Genomic DNA, 21,629 nt, shown 5'->3' with positions numbered 1-21,629 from the left:
CGCAAGGGCAAAACAAATCCCAATATGTCCCGCAATGTGATCGGGTTTGACATCCGTTTTAGAGAGGCCATTTGGAGATTTACCTGTGTCCTCAGGGTCAGCTGAGTAGTGCAAACATGTGTGGAGCCTTCTTGGCTGCAGGATGTTTTCTGCCCTGTGTCCCTTCACTGTTGAAAACAGGCGCAGGCTATTGGGGATGAGTCTGTGTTGTCTGCATCTCAAACTGAAGTGCAAATGGTTCCTGTAGTCTGCAATGTTTTCTGGAAATCTGTTCATACTCCGCACCATTCAAAGGGTGTTCATCCCAAAGTGCATGGTTAAACGTCTATGGAGATTCTCAATCATCCAGGTCCACACACGTTTGTACTATTCAGGTGACCCTGAAGACACAGGCAAACCTCCAAATGGCCTCAATGACTCTCTAAAAGAATGCAAATAGGACAACCATGACCTGGATGACTGAGAATCTCTAGAGACATATCTCTCTCAATGCTGCGTTTGGTAGATTGGGCTATTTCTTCCTTTTGTGTAAAAACAGAGGCAAAGAAGGAATTAAGCAGTTCTGCTTTCTCTCTGCTGCCTGTCACCTTCTTGCCCTCTACTCTCATTAGCAGGCCTATCGTTTCCTTTTCTTGTTCCTTACATATCAAAAGAATTTTTTTCTTTTTCTTTTTTTTCCTTGAAGAGCTTCTTAGCATTTCTTCTATTTTGCTCATCCAACATCCTCTCAACAAGCTCTCTGCAAAAAACCTCCACCTCTTCCAAATTGATGACATCAGTTATACACGTGTGAATGAAGACAAATATACGCGTCCCAGGATAATATTGCAGGATCCAATCTGGGTCGGTCACCAGGACCAGAGATTTTGTCTTCTGAGCTTTCGTGGATTCAAGTTGCAGATTTGCATAATGGGGCCATCAGCTGTGGGCCATGTGCCTCTGCCACAGCCTCCTCCCCAGCTCACCCTCTGCCTATTCCTACACCATGTCTTCAAAATGCTCGATCTCCACTTCACCCCTCTATGGCAGTCTGATACATAAATATGTTGGGTACAAAATGGGATGTAGAAAAACACAGTACAAATTTATACCCAGCAAAGTTTGTGGGAAAGGTGGTAGCACAGCAGTTCTAAACAGGCTTCAGAGCAAAATCTCAAATACATGAAGTTCTTTCAGCACAAAGTGAAGAAACCAAAATCAAATCCTCCCCTGGAGTAAACAGCAAAGAAACCGTTTATGAAGCTGAGTGTCCCCTGCTTCACCTGTTGCTACAGGCGTTGACTCTGTTGGATTCCCTCCTAAGGATGCCCATAGGCACCCTGAGATCACCAGGGGGAGAAATGTTGCTTCCAAGCTGCATCTAGGAGAGGCTGATAGTTGAACCCTTTGGCTGGTCTGATCTTCCCAGCAGTAGCAACAGCAGCAGCAGCTCACCTTCTGCCAGGAACTAAGAATGTCCTGGGCAGGACAGCATTCAGGCTTTTCTCAGATGGATTGGATAACAGGGACAGAGGAGGAGCAAATGACCACATGTCGGCTCAGGCGTCATAAAACAGTCGCACAAGCTGGTACCGGATACCAAAAGCTACCAAGCTACCAGCAACCTCAAGACAGAAAGGAGAAGAGGGATGATAGTGCAAACATGCAGCTGATTGCTCATGACTCATCATATTGAGGCTTTGCACACCTCACTGTAACTGCTAGGATGCAAAGTACCCCTGGCTATGCATCCTGCTTTGCAAACGCCCTGGCCAGTTTCACGTAATATACCACAGCAGTCAGGCAACAGCGTATGTACTGTGGAAACTAAAACTGCTTAATGTTCCCCTAGGTAGGTTTTGTTGAAAAGAGCACAACTGTCATCCCCAAGGGAGCATCACTGAACTGCCCCCCCCCCCAAGTGCTCCTTACCTGTATTAGGAGCAGCAGAACCGTCAGGTTTTGTTCAGGAGTTGGTCCTTTTAGCTTCAGCACAAAGTTAATAAGGGTCATGTTATTGCATTCTGTAAATTCTCCATCTTTGTCTCTTCCCTGACGCACATCAACTAGGCAGAGTGTCTTAGCTACCTGGAGAGAAACACGTTTTACTTATCACGTAAAGCTTCATCAGCATAAGGAAGAAGAGCCAAGACACTCTCAGAAGATTGCTGCTGAATTGTGCCTTCCCGCTTCAGTTAACAGTTACCTTGAGGGTATATGCTCCCCAAGGAGAGAGGTTCTTTGACTTGAATCTCGAGTAGCTCATCTCTAGCTTCCCTGTATCCGTGTTGAATCTGAAGGCAGAGATGGAGGCAGTCAGGGAGGAAAGGGGGATGCAGCCAAGGCCAGGATGAGCAGAAACCCGGTTGCATTAAGGGACTGCAGAGGGCACCTGATCAAGGCAGGCAACCCTTCACCCCAAGAAAAGGGATGGTTCTGAGTAAAAGTGAGAGGATCCTTTGTGAAGTTTGATTTGACAAGTCCCTATGTGAAGGAGATGGGTGGGTTCAGAAATGTGAAATATAAATAAAATATAGATCTCAACAAATAGGATTTACAGCCCCGATCTTTGCCCAGGACCACGGCCTTTCTCAGAAGCCTGCTTTGAAAGGAATAGCACTTTCCTTGGCTCTTACTCGTTGCGGCCAAGCAGCAGGCAGGCTCATCCTTTTTCTTACCTGGGCAATCGATGGCGGGGGCATGGAATGATGTGGAAAAGCTGGGGCAGTGAGTAGAGAAAGTTGACCACTTGGGGAATGAAGAAGAGAAGCATTGTCTTGCTGAAGTGCCCAAGGATGCCCACCACGGCAAAGGTCATGCCAGCAAAATAGCAGAAGGTGTCTCCCACAAACACACGGGAGGGGTACCTGCAGTAAGGCAGGAGAGAAAACAGATGTGGCAGTTCAGTAAAGACCTCTCCCCACAGAAGGCAGAAAGAAGCATTATCCATAATAAAGAGAAGGCACTTAGTGCAGAGCTGGAAGGGACCTTGGAGATCTTCTAGTCCAGCCCCCTGCTCAAGCAGGAGACCCTATACCAGTGATGGCAAACCTTTTAGAGACCGAGTGCCCAAACTGCAACCCAAAACCCACTTATGTATCGTTGGGTGCTGGGTGGGCGTGGCCCATTGGGTGGGCATGGCCCATTGGGTAGGTGTGGCTACGGTGGTAATGGCAGACTGGGTGGGACTAAAAAGTTCAATCAATTCCAACTTTGCGCCCACGAGAAGTTGAAATTGATTGAACCTTTTTTTTTTTTGCACGCGGTGGTGGAGGCCTAAAGAGAACAGGTTTTATAAAACCCAGCTGAAGGCCTAGGACTGGGGCAATGGCGTGTGTGCCCAAAGAGAGGGCTCTGCGTGCCACTTGTGGCACACGTACCATAGGTTCGCCACCACGACCCTATACCATTTCAGACAAGTGACTGTCCAGTCTCTTAAAAACTTCCAGTAATGAACACCCACAACTTCTGAAGGCAAGTTGTTTCACTGGTTAATTGTCCTCACTGTTAGGAAGTTTCCCCTTAATTCCAGGTTGCTTCTGTTTTCATCCATTTTTTCTTGTCTTGCCCTTTGGAAGCCTCTCAAATATTGGAATACTGCTATCATGGTCCTTCTTTTCTCTAGACTGGCCATTCCCAAATCCTGCAACTGTTCTTCATATGTTTTAGTCTCCAGGCCTTTAATCATCTTAGTTTCTCTTCTTTGCACTTTTTTTTTTCAAAGTCTCAACCTTTTTTTTTAATGTTGTGGAGACCAAAACTGGATGCAGTATTCCAGGTGTGGCCTTCCTAAGGCTTTATAAAGTGGTACTAACACTTCATGTGATTTTGATTCTATGCCTCTGTTTATATAACCAAGGATTGTATTAGGTGTCTGTTTCCACTTGAAACCAGATTACTCATGAGGTGACTATCTCTTCCTTCTCAGGAAAGAAAGTTCCAAAGTGCCCTGCGGGGAGTTGTGTAACCCCTCCAGACTCTCAAACTGCCACCCACAATTTGTCCTGTAAGGACTGCAGATTCTGCCATGAGAAAAGGCTGGCCTTTGCTTTCAAAAGTGTGTGCATGTGTGTGGGGGCTCTTACCAATTGTGGTATAGCAGTCCTAGCGTGGTAAAGAAAAAAGGAATCATGAAGTAGAGGGAGAAGACGTGGTCATCCTTGCAATCCCCTGCGAGAAGGCAAATAAGGAGCAGGCAGGTTAGCAAATTGACAGGACCCAACCGGGCTTTGCCGAGAGGAGGCTAAACCCTGAGTACCCACCCGATAGCTCCGCAATATTGAAAGCAATGATGGAGGCAGCAATCACCAAAGACTGCCCGGCTTCCAGACCGTTAATCCCAGCCAGAATGTTGATTGCATTGGTGCAGAACACAGCCAGCATGCCCATGTACACGTAGTACAGTATCCCTGCAGGAAAAGCACACAGCAGGAGACCCGCTTTGACCTTCCATCAACCAGCCCCAGGACTGCCCCTGCAGCCTCCCACAGCAGGGCTGGGAGCCACAGGCCCAGCGGGGGGGGGGGGCTCACCCAGGTCGAGGTAAACGCCCAGTAGCAGCCGGAAGGGCTTGGGCACCACGATGGTGGTGTTGCCCGAGTTGGTGAAGTAGACCATCAGCAGCGGCAGGGAGGCGGCGGTGGGCAGCAGCAGCTTGTGGCGCCAGCGCAGGTTGAGGACGTCGTCGGCGAAGCCCAGGAAAATCATGCAGCAGATGGCCAGGAGGGCGCCGACCAGCGCCACCAGCTGCAAGGCAGGTGGGCGGCGGGAGGGCCGTCAGCGCCGCCGCCGCCCGCGGGGCTCCCCTGCCCGCCCTGACCCGCCCCGGCTCCCGCCCCGGCTGACCTCGTGATGCGGGAAGGCCTGGCAGCGCTCCTCGGCGAAGCAGCTCAGGAAGGGCACCGGGATGAAGCAGAAGAGCAGGAGCAGGAAGACGGCGCCGCTGATCACGCCCTGCGACTCCGGGCTGCGGACGAGAGCGCTGCCGGTCAGCTCCGGCCCCCCGCCGCCAGCCCCGCCCGCCCCGCCGCCCCGGCACTCACACGGGCTGCTTGGAACGCTTGTTCAGGTCGGCCCCGCACAGCCGCGCCGCCAGGAAGTGCTCGCGGAAGGCAGGGATCAGGCGCAGCGTGGCCCAACAGCCCAGCGCCGAGCCGCCCAGGTTGATCAGCAGCGGCACCACCGGCAGCTTCCACATCGCGCCGCCGCCCTGCGGGCAGCCAAGAGCCGGGCGAGTCGAGCGCCGCTTCCGCCCGGATCTCCCGCGGACGCCTCGGCCTGGCCCCGGCGGCGAATGGCGGCCCGCTCGCCCGTCACGCGACAGCTGCCTGCGGTTCTCACGTCACCCGGCGCGCGCGCGCGCGGGCGGGGCCCGTTAAAGGGACCGCGGCTCGGCACGTCGGGCGGCGCCGCCCCCAGCCGCCCTCCCGGCTCTGGCGCGCTGCCCCTCCGCCCTGGCGCAGGCCGGGCCGGGCCGGGCGAAAGCGGGGGAGCAACCGAGAGACCCTCGACCACGTCCGCCAGGCTGGGAGGGAGCCCCGTCGCCGCAGCCCTCCGAGGGACGGAGAGACGAGGAAGTGCTGCGGCCTTGAGTGCCGCCCCAGACCGAAGAGGCGCGAGGCTCCTCGGCGCCCCCGCGCTTGCCTGGCCGACCGAGCGATCGAGGCGGCGGCGACGGCTGGATGCCGGGCTCGCCCAGCTGCTCCGGGCCCTTCGGCGCGCCCCTCGTGGCGGGCAGGAGCAAGCCGAGCCGCGTCCCGTCCGGCGCTTTTAAGGCGGAGCCGTCCCCAGGGAGGGCGGCGGCGACGGCGTTAGCCCGGCCCAGCCGTCGGCTCTCCGCGACGCGACGCGTCGCCCCGCCCAGCTTGGCCGTCAGGAGAGGCGGAAGAGCCCGGCTGCCATGTAGCTCCGCGCCGGCTCCGGGAAGGAGGAGGCGAGCCACGCTGCCCCCGCTCGCTTCGGCCGCCCAGGAGGCCTCGCCATGCATGCCCCGGACGCCCCGTGAGCGGCGGGCGCGCCATGGAAGCGGTGCCGGGGCTGGGCTGGGGCTGGGCGGTGCTGGTGCTGCTCTTCGCTGCCTCCCTGCTCACCGTCTCGGCCTGGCTGCTGCAGCTCTCCCGGAGCCTATGGCGCGGCCGCAGACGGTCGGCAGGAGCCCCGCGGAGCCAGGCGGCCCCCGCCGGCCTCTGGGCGGCCGTGCTGCGCCTGGGCAGAGCCCGCGAGGGCGCGGGGAGCTCTCCGGCGGCTGGGCCCCGCGGCTTGCTCGCCTCTCTCTTTGCCTTCCGCGCCTTCCGCGAGAACTGGCAGCGAGCCTGGCTGCGCGCCCTCAACGACCAGGCCCGCCAGCACGGGGTAAGCCGGCCGGGAGGAGCGGGGAGACGGGGGAGCTGCCGTCGGAGCTGCGCTCTGGCCGTCCCGGCAAAGGCTGACCGACCGGCGGGGGAGGGGGGGAGCAAGAAGCGGAACGGGCGGTACTCCCCTCGTCCGCCGCAGCCGCTGGCCGAAAGCCCGGCTCTTCCCGCGGAGCGATGAGGGGCTGCGCTCGCGGGAAAGCTGCCGCCCTCCCCTGGCGATTTCTTGCCGGCGGCCGCCGCTGATGGATCCCTCTTGGCCGGCTTTCTGCTTCTCCTGGCTAATCCTTGAGGGGGGGGGATCGACGGCCTGCTCCTTCCTGGCCGCCTGGGGAGTTTCGCTGTTTCCTGCATCAAGGAAGCCGAGACTGGCCGGGTCCCATGAAGAGAGACCGCCCGGTTGGGAGGGAGCTCCTTTCTGGGTGGTGCAAGCATTTGGGAGCTCTGGAGAAGTTTCTTGGCATCTTAAAATTTGGAGTTGGGCAGGAAACGGACCTGATACCCGGTGGTCCCTGTTTTAAAGCCGGAGTTTTGAGCTTCTAGGTACCTGCCCTTAGCACTTCTTTCTGCCTGTCAGAGCTCTTAATTATCCTTATTACTCTCGGAGCAAACTTCCTAAGGAAGAGTTTTCTTAAATGCAGCAAAGGTCGTTGTAGGCCTCTCTGGGTATTTGTGTAAGGAAGACAATCTGATTTGGAAAAGGTGCAGTTGCCTGAACTTCCTTTGTTTGATCAGGCCGAGCTTGGCGTCCCCCTCCTTCTGGAGCTGCACCCTACAGACCCTCCCAGTGTTTGGGGTCAGGACAGCCACTTCCTCACCCAAGCTGCTTTGTTCCACTGTTCTTAAAAAATAAAGATGGGGCAGCACCACAGCAGCTCCTGATTAAGCTTGCCCTCTTCCCTCCTAAGACTGGTCATCCATTCCTAAGTGTCCTTCTGGCCAGGCTTACTTTGCCCAGATCTGTCCCTGGAGGTTCTGAAGTTTTCCTCAGAGAAGCAAAGAACAGGTGGACAGTAGGCACAAAGTTTTCTGCAGGGGAAATAATCCTGAAGAGAAACAGCGTCAGACATCCATCACTTTGGCATCCAAGGAACCTGCTGGCAAGCGTGCTTCCCCAGGTTCAGTCACCAGCGCAGAGGTCCATCTCAGTAGAGATTTGGAGGAGGACCTAAGTCCTGTGCCAGAGTCCATGTTTTCTCACACTGGAGCTTATGTGCTGCCCCCTTTCTTTCCATTCCATCAGCAAGATCGGCCCATAGGCAGAGCCGGTACTGGAGCAAGGAAAGGCTGCCGTCCAAAGGGGCTGGATTGTGCTTTGCTTGGAAATAAGAGAAATCACCAGAAGGCTTTTCGTGTGCAGCACAGTCCGGCCCCCTTGGGACTTGCACACTGTTCAGTTGAGCTGTTCAATATGTGTAGCTAATTTCCTTGTACTGTTTGCTTAGTAACAGGCATTACGTTCACTGCTTCTTTGATTATGTTTCTAGTTCCTTGGTATAAATTCAGTCCAGAAATGATCTGTTTGCTGTATTGCAGACCTCGAAGGGGGACGCCTTGTTCTGCATCTTAAGCACCTGAACTCCCTTCTTGCAGAGAAAAAGGATCTCTTGCTTTGGGGCTGTGACTGTACCAGGATTAGGACCACAGAGTTAGACGGCCACCAGCCTCCCCTCTCCCACTCAGTGGCGACCCCAGAGGCCAAGGGAGAGGGGAGGCTGGCCCTTCTTGCAGCCCAGCCTGCGGTCCTTATCTGAAAGGGGCATGGCAGCACCAGCTTCGTGGCAACTTGGCCGTTGCTTCACCTGGTGCTGCATCCATCCCGTGAACTGGAGGTTGGTGGAGAGAGGCGGCTGCTCTGGAGCAAGCTGTTCCCTACGAATAATACATTTATTTTGGATATTTCCAGAGGGTAGAGCAAGATCTATTCTTTCTGAACAAGCGGATCCAGCAGGATTGCTTTAGGATCTCTCCTTGGCGTTTTGGCCAAAGTCCAAGCAATGTGCAGGAGTTCAGCAGGGGCTGACATTCAGCTGAGGAAAGCCTTGCACATCGCCAGCACCCTGCCTGGCTGCTCCAGCTTGGACTGGCAGTGGAGGCCAGGCGTCTCCCTCTGTGGCTTGAAAAGTCAGCCCATGCCCAAGAAGGGGACGGGTCTGGACTCCCGCTGGATGCCCTTGACAAATGGCACCTTGCAGAAGAGCCTGGATTGAGAACATGACCTTCCCACATCGGCTCCCTCCTGTGGGCTAACTAGACTTTCTTCTTCCCAGAGCTCAGTCCAGATCACGTTTGAGGAAAGCCCTCGGCAGTTGCCAGCCGTAACTATCAGCCACGTGGTCTACACTGACGAGTCGGATCACAGGATGGTGAGTTCTCCAGAGGGCCACAAGCGCGAACACCTTTGCCTACAAAGTGTGGCCCTGGTTTGAACCCAGCCAGTTTTCACATCTCTCACCACCTGCCATTCCCTCTCCTTCCTAACTCAGGGAAGCTTCCCAGTAGCCTGCAGAGTGCTGGGGGGCGCTTGTATTCCAGACAAGGGGGCTTCTGCCCTGAGGGCAGTTACCTCCCCCCCCATGCCCTGAGTCTTCCCACTCAGACTCCAGCTGACAGCCCTGGTGTCAGGGCTGGGCTCCTCTCTGAAACTGCAGAAGAGTCCCCAGAAAGCCTTAGGAAGCTGTCTAAATGCAGAGGGCTAGAAACCTCTGCTGTCCCTAAAGGACAGCTGCAACTGGGGGGAACATATATTTGGTCTGAGGTTTGCCAAAGCATTGAACTTGGCAGTTGCCCTCCATCACTGGACAACTGACCTCTTAGATCACAGCAGCTAACCTAAAGTCCTGTGGCCCTGCATGGGAAGAGACAGAGGAGAAGCAGATCAGGAGGAAGGTGGGGAGCCCTGTAGCTGAGCATAAGTGACAGAATGGGGGAGGGGCTGCTTTTTGCAGGCACCAGATGTCAGCTTAGAGATGAAGGCTTAAATTGCCAGGGAACTGAACTCTGCAAATAAGAAGGACACAGTCCTGGGATGTCAGCTGATTGGATAAGTGCTTTGCTCTGGAAGTGTTGGTCCCTCCTCCACTGAGTAAAGGAACGGCACACCATAATCCCCTGGGGACTCTCCGGAGGCCCACCTGAATGGGAGTCAAGATGCTCAGACAGAGCTTGAAACTCCCAGTCAGAGATTATAAGATAGCAGCAGAGGAGTTTGGATGTATCTATATCTAATATGAAGAGCAGCTCTGGAAGAGGGATCTGGATTAAGCTCTGGAGTTGAGCGGATTAACTTGTTTTCCTCTAAGATTGCAGGGAGGCAACAATCTCTCCTCCTGTTTTCTTGATGAAAGTTTCTCCCCCCCCCCAACTGTTATTCACTAGGTTCCAGCTCCAGCAGCTTTGTGGGAAGGCTGCGAGAAGAAAACAGGGCAGGAATACTTAATTAAAGCCTCTTTTCCAAACCTCAATCAATGAGTTATCTTCAGTAGTTCTTTCCAAAAGGTCAAAGCTGACAGGATGGCAGTTACTGAGCAATACTGCTGCTGCTCTGACTGTAGATGGAGGAGGAGGAGGAGGAGGAAGCTGTGCAGTTGCTGCTGCTCTGCTCTGGGAAGGCGCTCGGTGACTGCCCATCCCTTTCCCCCCTCCAGGTGTTGCAGTGCCTCCTTTCAACTGACACGGTGCAGTTCCCTGTCTTGGTGGCCCAGCAGTCTCCGGCAGCGGTCTCTATGGACACCTATTGTGTCTCCCTGGCTGTACGGCAGGCCCAGGTGAAGGAGGCAGAAGGAGGGGGTTGAAAACTCTCCATGGGTTGGTCTGGGGCGGGAGGGGGTGGGGTGCTTTGGGCCCCAGCGTTTGAGACAAGGTTGGCCTCTGCATCTGGCACGGCTGATGTTGCCTTTAGTGGGATTTATTTTTGGTGATCATAGCCAGCGTTTGCATTTCACCCTGCCTGGCAATCTGCCCTGACATCAGCTTTGTCCCATTGGCCAGTTGGAGATCCGCCTGGAGGAGGTGGAGGCCGAGGGGCTGCTGGTCTCCTGGGCATTCACAGACAAGCCCGACTGGAAGATCTCCCTCCCGCCGAGACTCCAGCCGCACAGTGTAAGCAAAGGAGGGGACAGCAATGCAGGAAGAGCCCCCCCCCATGGTCCTTCCCCTCCCTCTCATGGAGCTCTGTGTCGCTTCTGCCAAGGAGACCCAGGGGGGCTTTTGCCAGGCCCTGCAGGTACCTTGCCAAGCAAGGGGTATTTGGCACCAGCCTTGTGCAGGGATGTCTTGGGGCAGGCGTGGCCCTCTGCCTGCCTAGGATGCCAGGTGGCCAATCCAGGTAGCTCACGGCGACATTCAGAGGAAAATGGTTTCCTGAGCTTCACTGAAACTCGCTACTGCATGTGCTGCAGCCCAGGGGTGTTTTTGCAATCTGACCGGATGCCCTTATAAAACTCCTGCATCGTGTTGGGCACCTAGCAAACCGCCACCCAGCCCAGTGGGCACTCAGTGAATGCTTGGCAAGAGCTTGAATTAACCTGCCGGCATGTGGTGGGAGCCGACAAGAGCTGCTTCCCAGCTGGTGTTTCTGTGGTGGCAGCTTTGCAGGGCCAAGTCTCCCCTCACTCCGGGAAAGGAACTTTTCCCCTGCTGGCTGGTCTGGCATAATTTTCCTGGTGCCCCTTACAGGAAAACGATGGCAAGGCAGACCTGTCTATCATCAAGAATCTGATTGAAGACTCCATTATTAGCACCCAGCCAGCCATGATGGTGAATCTGAAGGCCTGCATTATGAATGCCAACATGGTAAGGGTGGAGGGTTGAGAGGGAAAACTTAATAGGGCCCGTCTGGGCATTAAGATAAGGCCGAACCCACCATTCCTTTCAGCCAGATATGCGGCTGGCCCTCCTTCACTGTTGACCATGAAGAGGTTAGGTCAGCATTTCCATTGCCTGCTTCCTTTGAACCCAGGGCAACCTCTGGAAAGGGGAGGCAGTGTCCATTTCACATCTTTATTAGCATTCTGCTTCACATAAACTGATTGACTCGGGGAATCACAGAAGGACAACAGCAGTTCTGGCACTTCCTGTGGGCCACCTCAGACGTTTTTGGGGGAGGGGGAGGTTCCTCCAGCCAGCTACTCAGTGCCCCCTGGCTCTCCCCCACAGGAGCCCAGCAGCAGGCTTTCCCCGGGATCCCTCTCCAGCTCAGTGCCTGCCCTGATGCCCAAGCTGCTGCTCCAGAACCTGCGAGCTCTGCACCTGGGATCCCAGGAGAGCCAAGGTACCAGGCACTCCAGGCATTTTCGGACCTCTGGTCTCCTGCCGCATGGGGGGGGGGTGTCTGATGGGGAATCCGGTGAGGTGAACTTCGCCTACACTGCTGTGGGCTTCTCTTGCAGGAAATGGGCTGCTGTGTTGTGAAGTGGAGCTGGATAGCCCTCGGCAGCAGAAGAGAACAGGCTCTGTGCCGGCCGGGCCGGCTGCTGAGGTGGAGTGGCCCAGCAAGCTGCTTCTGTAAGGAGTCCTGAGCTTCCGGTATTTGGGTCATGGGGGGAGGGAGCTGGGAAAGGATGGGTGTCATGGCCAGAATCCTAAAATAGCAAAACCAGTCCTGGCTGGCCTGCCCTGAGAAGAAGGCAGATGCTGCCCACTCGCCCCCCCCCCAGGCTGTCTGCGCTTCAGGCCCTCTCCCTTCCTTTGGAGAGCTCTGCCCTCAAAGCTGCTGGGCAGTGAGAAAGTGGCCCTGATCCAGGAAAAGAGCTAGCAGGGCGAGGCTGATGGCCTCTCTGCTTCCTTCCTTCCTGCCCTGGACAGGGAGCTTGGTCCCCGGAGCAAAGAGTTGGTGCTGAGAGTGTTTGAAGGCAGCACTTTTGGAGAGGGTAAGTCATCTGTGGGCAGCTGAAGGAGTGCATGAGGCTGGGCCGGGGGAACTCTGGGGCTGGGCTTGGCTTACAAGCTAACAGCTGGAAGAGCAGAAAGGGGGTAGAAGCATCTCACCTGGGTGGCTCTGGCTGGCATCTGTGAGAGGAAGGAGCTGCTGCAGTTCAGTGGGCATCACATGCTGGGTTTTTCCTTGCAGATGTGCTTCTGGGATTTGTGGCTGTCCCCATAGACCCCTCCTCCAAAGAGCCGCAGGGGCAGCAGCTCTACCTGCTGAGTCCAGGGGCTCCCAAGGGTCTGCCCCCAGCAGCAGCCATTGCCGTGGAGGTGAGAGGCCAGAAGGGGAGGCTAAACTGTTTCGTGATTGCCTGCCTTGCTTTACGCTTTTGTCTGCTCCACTCAACCCCCAGTTTCTCAGCTTTAAGCCAAGCGCATTGATTTGGAGTGCAGGGCTGGGCAAAGTCCAAACAATAGAGGTGGGGGAATGTTTTGATGAGTCTACGTGGCTTATAAAAACTTTATACTACCTTTTTCAAGCAATAAAGCTCAAAGAAACCCCCTTCTCGGAACAGGAGAGAATGATGTTGGTCTCCATCTCCAGGCATGCTGAACTGTTGGCAGCCAATGTGATTCAGCTGATCAGCTCCAAAGCAGACAATTTGGAGTGGCTGAATTTTTGTGTGTCTTTTGTGTATGTGAGGCAGAAAGCTGGCTTCTCAGGTTTTGCTTTTCTGAGTTGTATTTGGCTGTCTTGGCAGCTGCTCCACCAGGACATGCCAGAGCTCCAGGCTGCCTCCTCCCTGCGCACCAGCATCACTCCCACTAAGAAGATCGAGATGGGCCGGACCATAATGCCCGATGGCACTATTGTCACCACCGTCACCACCATCCAGTCCAGGCCCAAACTGGACTGTAAGCTTGGTAAGATATCCTAATTTCAGCCAGCCAGTCAGGCTTGCAAGTCATCAGCCAACTGGTTTATGCGGCTGGAGAGCACCCCAAATGGCCTCCTGATCACATGGATCTGGGCAGTAATGCAACATTCAGCCTGAGCAATAAGGAGAGAGCAGGGTTTGAGTGGTGGGAGCCTGTACCAGGGCCAGAATTCCTCTTGAAGCAGCTGCTCCCCCCCCCCCCATGAAGGCTGCAGCTGTGCGTTGTCCTAGTGCAGGGGTAGGCATAGCTGACTCAGGAATTATGGGAGTTGAAGTCCATGAGTCATAAAAGAGCCAAGGTTGCCTATCCCTGTCCTACTGCAAAGCATGAGTGGAGCATTTCTGTGGTGCTGTTGAAGGGAGGTTTCTGCTGGATGTGATTGACGCTTTGCTGACCCTTCTTCCTCCTGCACTCTAGATTCACCCTCAAGATCTCCATCCAAAGTGGAAGTTACAGAGAAGGTCACCACGATGCTTCCAGAAAATGGCTGTCCTAGCAGAACATCTCCCTGCAGTAGCAGTGAGTCACGTCAGAAAAGAACAATTAGGGAGATTGTGAGATGGACAGTGCTGGTGGGATGCTGCCCCTCCAACACAAGATGGGCCTTTTTGAAGAAGCAGTTGACCAGCTGCGTCTGTAATTTTTCACTGTCTTCCTTCTCTCCGACCTTGGCTGAGACTAGACATGGGGACGGGAGCCAGTTCCAAACAGGAGGACAGTTGGGTTCCTTCCAGATATTTTGGATTGCCTGATTGGGCAAAACAGCTGTGGATCATGGGAAAGAGTTCAGAATAACTGGAAGGCACCAGATTACCCTGATGAAATGCTTAGAGTATTGGATAGGAAGAATTGCCGCTTAAATCTATATTCACTTTGCTGAGTTGACCTGGTCCAGCCAGCATGTTCTCTCTTTTTTGCTATTTTTTTATTTTGTTTTATAATATATTTTATTAATTTTTTAACAAAGCATAAGTCACTCAATAATTGGTAAACAGTGTGTTGTCTGGGTTACATTTGTAAAAACACTCAACAATTGATTTCTATAATCTGTATTCCATATATTAATTTTAGTTGATTTCCTCTTTCCCAAAAACATCCTTTTTTGCAAACATTGAGTTAATACAATTCTTATTGTTTTAATAAATGACAATTAAGTATATACTTTTTCCAATATTCCTAAAAAAATAATCCTCATATTAGTATATTTCTTTTCTTTTCAGTCATTTGCGTTGCCTTATCATCAATCCTGTTACAATCCTTATTTTAGTTTATTTCTCCCACCAAATTCTAAATATTCTTACTAGTAAAGGTTTTCTCAACGATTAGTTACATTTACATTGACAGATTTAATTCTATTTTTTCCATATAAGCCATCTCACATTTTTACATTTCTTAACTAATAGATAAAAGAGTAAAAAGAGAGGGGGGAAAACGAAAAACGAAAAAGAAATAAAAAATAAAAAAGAAGAAAAGAAAGCAAGAGCAATGGAACATAAGAAATAACATACTACTTAGAATATATATCCCTCCTAGGTTAATATGTATTTATTTCCTCAAATTTCTTATTCTTTTTCATCATAGTTAAGAATATATTTAATCTTTAGACATTCCATTCAATAGGTCTAGTCATCTAATCCCTTAACTCTGATTCAAAGCATTTTTATATACTTTTCTTAAATTCAGTCACATTTAAGTATCTAAAACATTTCATCCCTCTTAGAGTGGTATATTCCAAAAATTTTCTATTTCTTTAACCATATTCAAACACATGCTTCTTTTTAAGTATTCTCTCTGATATGACCCATCATCTATTTTCTTAGTTTCCATCTTAATCTTTTTTCTTTGCCCAGAATCTTTCTTAATCAATGTACTTTGCTGAATCAAAAGGTTTTCCAGTATGATCATAGGTGTTGCTGCAGATATAAAAAGTAAATCAATGTCTTTGTCATGGGCATTTGCCCACTCCTTTTTATTAGGAATCTTTTTCCTTCCTTTTCTCTCCACTTCTTTTATCACTTTTTGTTTCTTCATCCAATCCTTTCTCTTCTCTTCAAATTTGCTTTGTAATGTTGAAATGTAAGTTGTCTTTTCTTCCACTTGAATTAAATCATACTCTTTTATTTTGTGGAAGTCCATCTTTTAAGTCTTTATCCTCGGATTTATATTCAGTCATTTCTGCTCTATTCTCCTGAGAGTTTTTTGGGAGTAAAATTAAATTGGAGATAAGTTGATTTATACTTTCAAAGTTGTTTTGTATTTCTTTGTAGTTTGAGATCATTGTCCTTTGAATTGATTGCAGCTTATCATATATTTCCTCTTGTAAAGTATACATTGTTTCTGTAGGTCTCACTTTATCTAAACAGTTGTGTTTATTAAAACTTGGAAGGCCACAGGCAGAGATTTCATAATCCTCATCTACCAGTAGGTGTCAGCATTGGATCATTTTTCAGTTCTTTCTAGTCTTTTTCCTCCTTAAAGGGTTAGATTCCCCGCTTCCAATAGCCAAAAGGGTGGGGGGGAAAAACCCCACCCTTTTTTTTTACTCTTAGAGGTATTTTTGCTTCTTGGGAGTTCTCCTTTTCAGGAAAATAAGTAGGATAGAGAAAATCAATTCTTACCCAGCTTCAAACGCACTGTTCACAATCAGTTTATAGTAGAGCTTTTGACTTCCGTTGCTTGCAGCTGGAGCTAGACAATGGAGTTAGCTAGCCTTTCTCCTGTTGGTTCTGGGAGACTTCTCCTGGACCGATCGGGGAGACCGCCACCTCTCCTAGATCCCTGGGGCTACCTTCCTTCATTGCCACCTCTCCGGGGCAGCTTCTGGCCTATTTAGGGTCCCCAAACAGGAAGAAACTCAGGTGGAGAACTCGGCATCCCGAATCTCTCAACTGATTTCACTGCTCGCAGGAACCGGAAATCCAGCCAGCATGTTCTTGGTTTCACCTGCCTTGCTGGCTGGCTGGCCTGGAGGAAGAATCAGGCACCATCATGTTTAACATCAAGTTAAACAAGTCTGAATGAAAAGAGATGCCTCTCGGCCACTAGCACGGTACACTTGCTAGCACGGTACACTTGCTAGCAAAGCCAGGAGTTTGCCAGAGCCACTTTGTGCAATTGGCATCTTGGGCAGTGTGTCTCTTCTCTCCCAGGAAGCAGCTGTGTGTCCAACGGCCTGGATCCAGTGGCCGAGACAGCCATCAGGCAGCTGACGGATCTGACCAATAAGCCTGCAAAGAGGACTCCAACCAAGCGTAGTACACTGATCATCTCAGGAGTTTCCAAGGTAACTGGCAGTTTATCTGGTTGAGAGTTGACACTGCTTTGTTATTTTCATTTATTCATTGGATTGGGCTTTCGTGCTGCCCAACTCCAGACCACTCTGGGAAGCTCTATTGTTGAGAAGGAACCGGAAGTGAGGGCAATCCCCTCCCCCCCCAACTTTCAGCTTCTCTTTGTCCTGATCTGCAGGTACCCATAGCACAGGACGAAATGGCCCTCTCCCTTGGCTACACCGTGTCACTGGGGAATCCCCTGCAAGAAGACCCCATCATGGCTGGTCTGTCAGAATACACGCCGCCAAGCATCTGCGATGCCACACAACAGCTGGAAAGTTCATACTCGCCTCAGACGGCGAGCCAGGATCTGGACGAAACAACACATTCAGACATCTCTGAGAGACCCTCAGTGGATGACATGGAATCTGAAACTGGCTCGACAGGTGCCCTGGAGACCCGGAGTCTGAAAGACCACAAAGGTGAGGAAGGAGGCCAGCTTTCTTTTGGGCGGGGACCTCCTGGCCCTCTTCTGTAGGAGTAGCCAGGATTTGGGAGGTGGTCTCTGAGCCATTCCCCAACCAGCATGATGGAGGCTTGGAGCTCCTGTGCTAGGCAAGCCAGCAGTGCAGGTTCAGTCTCCTCCTCCTCCTCCTGCAGTGGGTTTCCTGCGAAGTGGCACCAAACTGATCTTCCGGAGGAAGAACAAACAGAAGGAGGCAGGCCTCAGCCAGTCGCATGATGACTTGCCCAACGCCAGCAGCGCCTCCGCCCCCAGGAAGAAATCCGGAAGCTTCTCGCGGCGCCTCATCAAGCGCTTCTCCTTCAAGGGCCGGGCAAAGAGCAAAGCCAACGGGAGCACCCCGTCGGTGGAGAAGCCCTGAGGAGCTGCTGCGTTGGCTGTCTCCAGAAGCCCCCGACCGTCGCTAATGGTTGTCTGCTGTCTGTGCACTGTGGCCCCAATCCCCCCGTCCTCCTGTGCAAAGGGAGTGAAGGCCTGGGGGCAGGTGGGTCGGTGGGAAGTCTTGCCAATAGCCATAGGAAACGGACGCTTGGTGGAATGAGGAGTGTAATATACTGCTCTGAGTATCTGCTGAGCACTCCTCTTTTAGCCTAGGTGGGGAGTGGGCAGCCCCCATGGGCTACCTCCAGCCTGAATCTGAAATTTGGTGTGTGTGTGTGTGTGTGTGTGTGTGTGTGACAGAGAAGGGTTTTATCCAACAACAGCCACTCTGCCTGCCAGGCTCTGTTGAACAGCAAGGGCAAATAGCTGGCTTCCTTGGCATCTGTGGGTTCATGAGACATGATGAGAAGGGTAGACAAGCCAGGCTCTTGGGCCCTGAACTGTGGTTCCCAAAGACCCTTCAGTTGCAGACCCTGGCCCGCCTTTGAGAAAGAAGGACCTTGGTTGCTGTCAGAAGGGAGCCAGAGAGCTTCTAAGCAGAAGTCGCCTGGTGCTGCTTGCTCGATCTCTTCCTTGCCAGACTTGGTGGCATGGAATGGAGGCCCCTTGCTGAGTTCCCGTCCCCTGCAGGGCACAGCAGGGAAGGGGAGAAAGGAGGCACCATCTGCTGGACACAGCTCTGGAGGCTCCCCGAGAGACTGGACTGCACCGCCCTGACGTCCAACTGGATGCTGTTCCTGACCCTGACTGGCAATGCACATGAATTGGGGGAGGACACTTGTTGAGGTGGGCTGGCCCCTTCCTGCAGGTTCCTGGAAACAGACTGGGAGTGGGAGGAGGGGCAACAAGGAAATCACTGTTTTGTTACCTAGAAGTCAGGTTTTTGGACAAATTTGGAACAGGCTTCACGGAAACCCCATGTTTCTCATTGGAAATTGGGGGGTGGAGGGGGTGTCAAAGGCAATTCCAGGTGGGATGGCTCCCCTTTCTATGCTGCAGGTTGAACCCTGTCCCGGCCCCCAACCCTCCAGTGGATTTCTCTTCTGGCTGCTTGGGTCTGCAGGTCAGGGCTCTTGCTGTGCTGCCCTTGCCCCATCAGCCGATCCCTCAGGAGGACAAGCTTGTGGAGCTGCTTGTGCCCACAAAGGAATGCCTGCAGCTTTCCCTAGATAGGATCGCACTCCACAGCTGCAGGGAAAGTGCGCCCCCCCCACCATGTGCTGCAAGGCAGGTTTGTCACAATAGGCCCCGGCTGGTTATGGCTGCCTTGGCCTTCAGCAGGGAGTGCCAGGGCATCGAAGCTTCCTGCAGGGTGTGTGTGTGTGTGTGTTTCAGGGGGGTTGTCTGCTTGGGGAGAGGAGGGAGGTGTGCCCAGCAGGCACATTATTCCTGCTGACCCTTCAGCAGCAGAGAAAGTGATGCGTTTTTCCCTGGGGTGTCCTGGGAACCTGTGTCCCGGAGGCCAGTTTCTATGATTGTTCCTGTCAGTTTGATGGGGGAGGGGGGAGCTGAAGAGGTCAATTTAGGCTGTTCAGTTTAGGCTGAAGTCATTGGTACAACTTTGCCATGAAGACCGGCCATTCTATGTTTCTCTCCTGACCTCCTGCTGGCTGCAATCCTGTGATTTGACTCAACCCTGTCCGAGCGCTGCAGATAACACTGTATTTGCCGATTTGGCTACCTTTGCCATGTTTGTCTAGTCTTGATGGAATTACTTGTAGATTTACCTTTGAAACACTTTGGATCAGAGGCGTCCCATTTTTTCCATTTCTAAGAGAGGTGAAGATAAAGAGTTAGCCCTACATTCTGACTTCTGTGGAACTTGGTTTAGGAACAGAGTCCTGGCTTTCTGAAGAGGGAGGGGGCATTGCCTGTAACATGCATCTTAGAGCTTGACCAGCACAATCCTTGGACTTACCCCAAGGCAGCCAGGCAAATTGGCTTTAACCAGCTGCCCGTAATGTCCATGCCAAACTTCAATACTCTTCCTGGCTTCTTTTGAGCCTGCTGCTTGGAAAATGTTTCCTGTCACCCAGAGAAGAAGGGGACAATCTGAGGCCTCGTCTTATGGGAGGAAAAAGTTGAGACATCAGTGCAATAAAAGTGATGGCCAAAAGTCAAACTGTAGTTCGCGCAAGAGCCAATAAACAGTGCAGGGCCGAGGAAAGTGGAAATGTATCCCTTTATTTCTGATCAGAAGCAAAGGGGCTACGAGGAGCCCTGAACAAGACAGGCATTCTATTTTTATACCCCAAGGTACAGGAAATTCAAAATGGCAACACAATGATTGGTTGCAAATTTCATATTATGGCACGTGTATAAGCAATGATGTTCAGCGTGGAATAACAAGTATACAAGCCGTCCTGTTCAGGTGTTCTTAGCATGATCTATACCACATAGACCCCTGCTTGCCCCTCATCCCAAGCTGAAACAAGCTGCTAGGTGCTGTTCTAATGGCATCCTATGCCTCTGTGATTTCTCTGTAGGGTCTGCTTTCAGCAATGCTTGCCAAGCGTGCGGATCTTATTCTGATCTAGCTAAGCTACTGGCAGCTTCCTGTCCTGAGTTTCTATGCAGACAAGATGAAAGGAGACGGAAAATAACTGAAAATATGTTCCTTTTAAATGAAGCGCTTTCAAGGTTGGGGTCTGAGGCCCTCAACAGCAAACCATTCAGCAAGTCCCCAGATGGCCCAAATATGGAGCTTATTGAAGAGATCCAGTTTAAAAACAGCTTGCAATGGGAAATGAAGGAAGACTGGCAAGCAAAGCCAGTGCAGAAGCTGCTGAGCATCTTAGATTAGTCTGGCAGCCGGCCAGCCAGTGCTTCGTGCTGTAATGTGGAGAAGCTCTTCTGACCATCAAACTAACATGGCTGTTACTTGGGCAAATGTGTTCAAAATTAATTTTTTAAATGGAGTGGTGGTGGTACTTTATAGCTTGGTTTGCTCCAGGGGCTCAAGGCAAGCACAGGATGCTCCCAGACTGTGGGGCTTCTGGCTGCATGAGGAGCACCTAGGCCTCGTGCTTCCGCTTAGGGGTCAGTGTCGGTAACTGTGACCTCAGTGGGACCAGTGGCGTTTGGTGGGAGGGATTCCCTCTCAGGCTGGCAGGGCCTCCTACAAAAAGGCGTTCAGGTGATCCAAGGCCAGGTTACCCATTGCCCGTCACTTTTCCATCCTCCTCTAAGACACGGAGCAGCAGGGCAGGTTGTAACTTTGGCAGGCTACCTCTCAACCTGCGCTAAGACACAGCTGCCTTTGCAGCTGGCTGATGCAGTTGCCATCAGAGAGGAGCTCCAGGGTCCCTGCCCTCTGCTGATCGCCCCTGTGCTGCATCTCAGGCAGTCTCCCAGCGAAGGATCCCACGCGTGAATCCAGTGTGTGTATTGTCCCAGATCGTTTTACATGGGAAAGCCGGGCCAGGGTTCGCCTGAGCCAAGCATTCATTTAAGGTGAAGGGCCTACCTTTGTACCCGTTGGCGGCCCTGCTGCGCCTGCTGCCTGTGACGGGCCTTATTAAGCTGCACTGGACTCCAAGGCCGCGTCCAGAACCCCGCTGGGCCTGAAAGGGGGAGGCGGAGGGAGGGCTTTCTCCATTGATGCTTCATCCACTTACAGGATGCACGAAACCACGGAAGCAGCAGAGCCGGGAGGACGAGGGAGAGGAGGCGGCGGCGGCTTCTTCCGCTGCCGAGAAGCCCGGACATCTTCGCCCGACCGTCGCGGAACTTTCCTCCCCGTCGCGGCGCTTATCCCCCGGCAGGTCGCTTCCACCGAGGGCCCCGAGAAGGGCCCTTTCCGGACCGCGAGAGCAAAAGCGTCGGTCCTACCGGCAGAGGGTAGATGAGCCGGCGGGCACGGGGGCGCCGGCGGAGAAACGGGGCTGCGGCCTCCACCCTGCCGTCCCAGGGCAGCTCCCTCCCATCGCCGCGGCCCCCTGGAGCCGGGTTGCGGGCGCCGAGCGGACGAGATTGAACAGCGGCCGCCGCCTCCGCCCCCCCTCCCGCCGGCCGCGCAGCTCCTCCTCCCGCCGCCTGCGCAGAGGCACCTCCTCCGCCCCCGGGCCCGGACTACAGCTCCCGGCGAGCTCCGGCAGAGGAAAGCTTGGCCGCCGCCGCCGCCGCCTTTCCGCCCGCGGGCCCGCCAACTCTCCCGCCCCGCCGCGCCGTTGGCAGCCGCCGGAGATGCCGCTGTAAAGCCGCCACCGGTCCGCAGAGGCGCCCCGATGTCTCCGGCGCTGCTGGCGCTCTGGCTGTGGCTAGGCTCGGGCGGGGCGCGCGGCCTCGGAGGCGCCCCGGCGGGGCCGGCCGGGCTCC

At 53.1% G+C, this 21,629-nt stretch overlaps 2 protein-coding genes across 2 annotated transcripts; one reads left to right on the top strand and one right to left on the bottom strand.

Moving 5' to 3' along the window:
- Window positions 1-1,063: 1,063 nt before the first annotated feature.
- Window positions 1,064-5,176, bottom strand: DPAGT1 (dolichyl-phosphate N-acetylglucosaminephosphotransferase 1). Its single transcript, XM_015812907.1, has 9 exons — window positions 5,022-5,176; window positions 4,825-4,945; window positions 4,512-4,725; window positions 4,242-4,388; window positions 4,065-4,149; window positions 2,658-2,846; window positions 2,186-2,273; window positions 1,912-2,067; window positions 1,064-1,604 (listed from the first exon to the last, which is right to left on the bottom strand). Exons 1-9 carry the CDS (start codon window positions 5,174-5,176, stop codon window positions 1,539-1,541), a joined length of 1,221 nt encoding a protein of 406 aa, XP_015668393.1. The 3' UTR covers window positions 1,064-1,538.
- Window positions 5,177-5,997: 821 nt separating this feature from the next.
- On the top strand, window positions 5,998-17,495 carry C2CD2L (C2CD2 like). The gene is made up of 14 exons (XM_029283517.1): window positions 5,998-6,330; window positions 8,600-8,695; window positions 9,977-10,096; window positions 10,320-10,430; window positions 11,007-11,123; window positions 11,487-11,601; window positions 11,720-11,834; window positions 12,135-12,199; window positions 12,400-12,527; window positions 12,959-13,121; window positions 13,554-13,655; window positions 16,286-16,419; window positions 16,605-16,890; window positions 17,069-17,495. The coding sequence occupies exons 1-14, from the start codon at window positions 5,998-6,000 to the stop codon at window positions 17,290-17,292; spliced, it is 2,109 nt and encodes a 702-aa protein (XP_029139350.1). The 3' UTR covers window positions 17,293-17,495.
- Window positions 17,496-21,629: the final 4,134 nt, after the last annotated feature.

This window comes from Protobothrops mucrosquamatus, unplaced genomic scaffold, assembly GCF_001527695.2.
Source record: "Protobothrops mucrosquamatus isolate PMUCROS unplaced genomic scaffold, P.Mucros_1.0 scaffold115, whole genome shotgun sequence".
Lineage (NCBI taxonomy): Eukaryota > Metazoa > Chordata > Lepidosauria > Squamata > Viperidae > Protobothrops > Protobothrops mucrosquamatus.
This window is presented reverse-complemented; position numbering and strand designations above follow the sequence as displayed.

What these genes read in the sequence shown, in the direction of transcription:
- DPAGT1 (XM_015812907.1), bottom strand. Translation starts at nt 5,176, where the DNA reads ATGTGGAAGCTGCCGGTGGTGCCGCTGCTGATCAACCTGGGCGGCTCG. An exon ending in AAGCGTTCCAAGCAGCCCGT is followed by an intron (nt 4,946 to 5,021) that starts GTGAGTGCCGGG and finishes TCTCGTCCGCAG; the next exon opens with CCCGGAGTCGCAGGGCGTGA. An exon ending in GGGCGTTTACCTCGACCTGG is followed by an intron (nt 4,389 to 4,511) that starts GTGAGCCCCCCC and finishes CTTTTCCTGCAG; the next exon opens with GGATACTGTACTACGTGTAC.
- C2CD2L (XM_029283517.1), top strand. Translation starts at nt 5,998, where the DNA reads ATGGAAGCGGTGCCGGGGCTGGGCTGGGGCTGGGCGGTGCTGGTGCTG. An exon ending in ACCAGGCCCGCCAGCACGGG is followed by an intron (nt 6,331 to 8,599) that starts GTAAGCCGGCCG and finishes TCTTCTTCCCAG; the next exon opens with AGCTCAGTCCAGATCACGTT. An exon ending in ACGAGTCGGATCACAGGATG is followed by an intron (nt 8,696 to 9,976) that starts GTGAGTTCTCCA and finishes TCCCCCCTCCAG; the next exon opens with GTGTTGCAGTGCCTCCTTTC.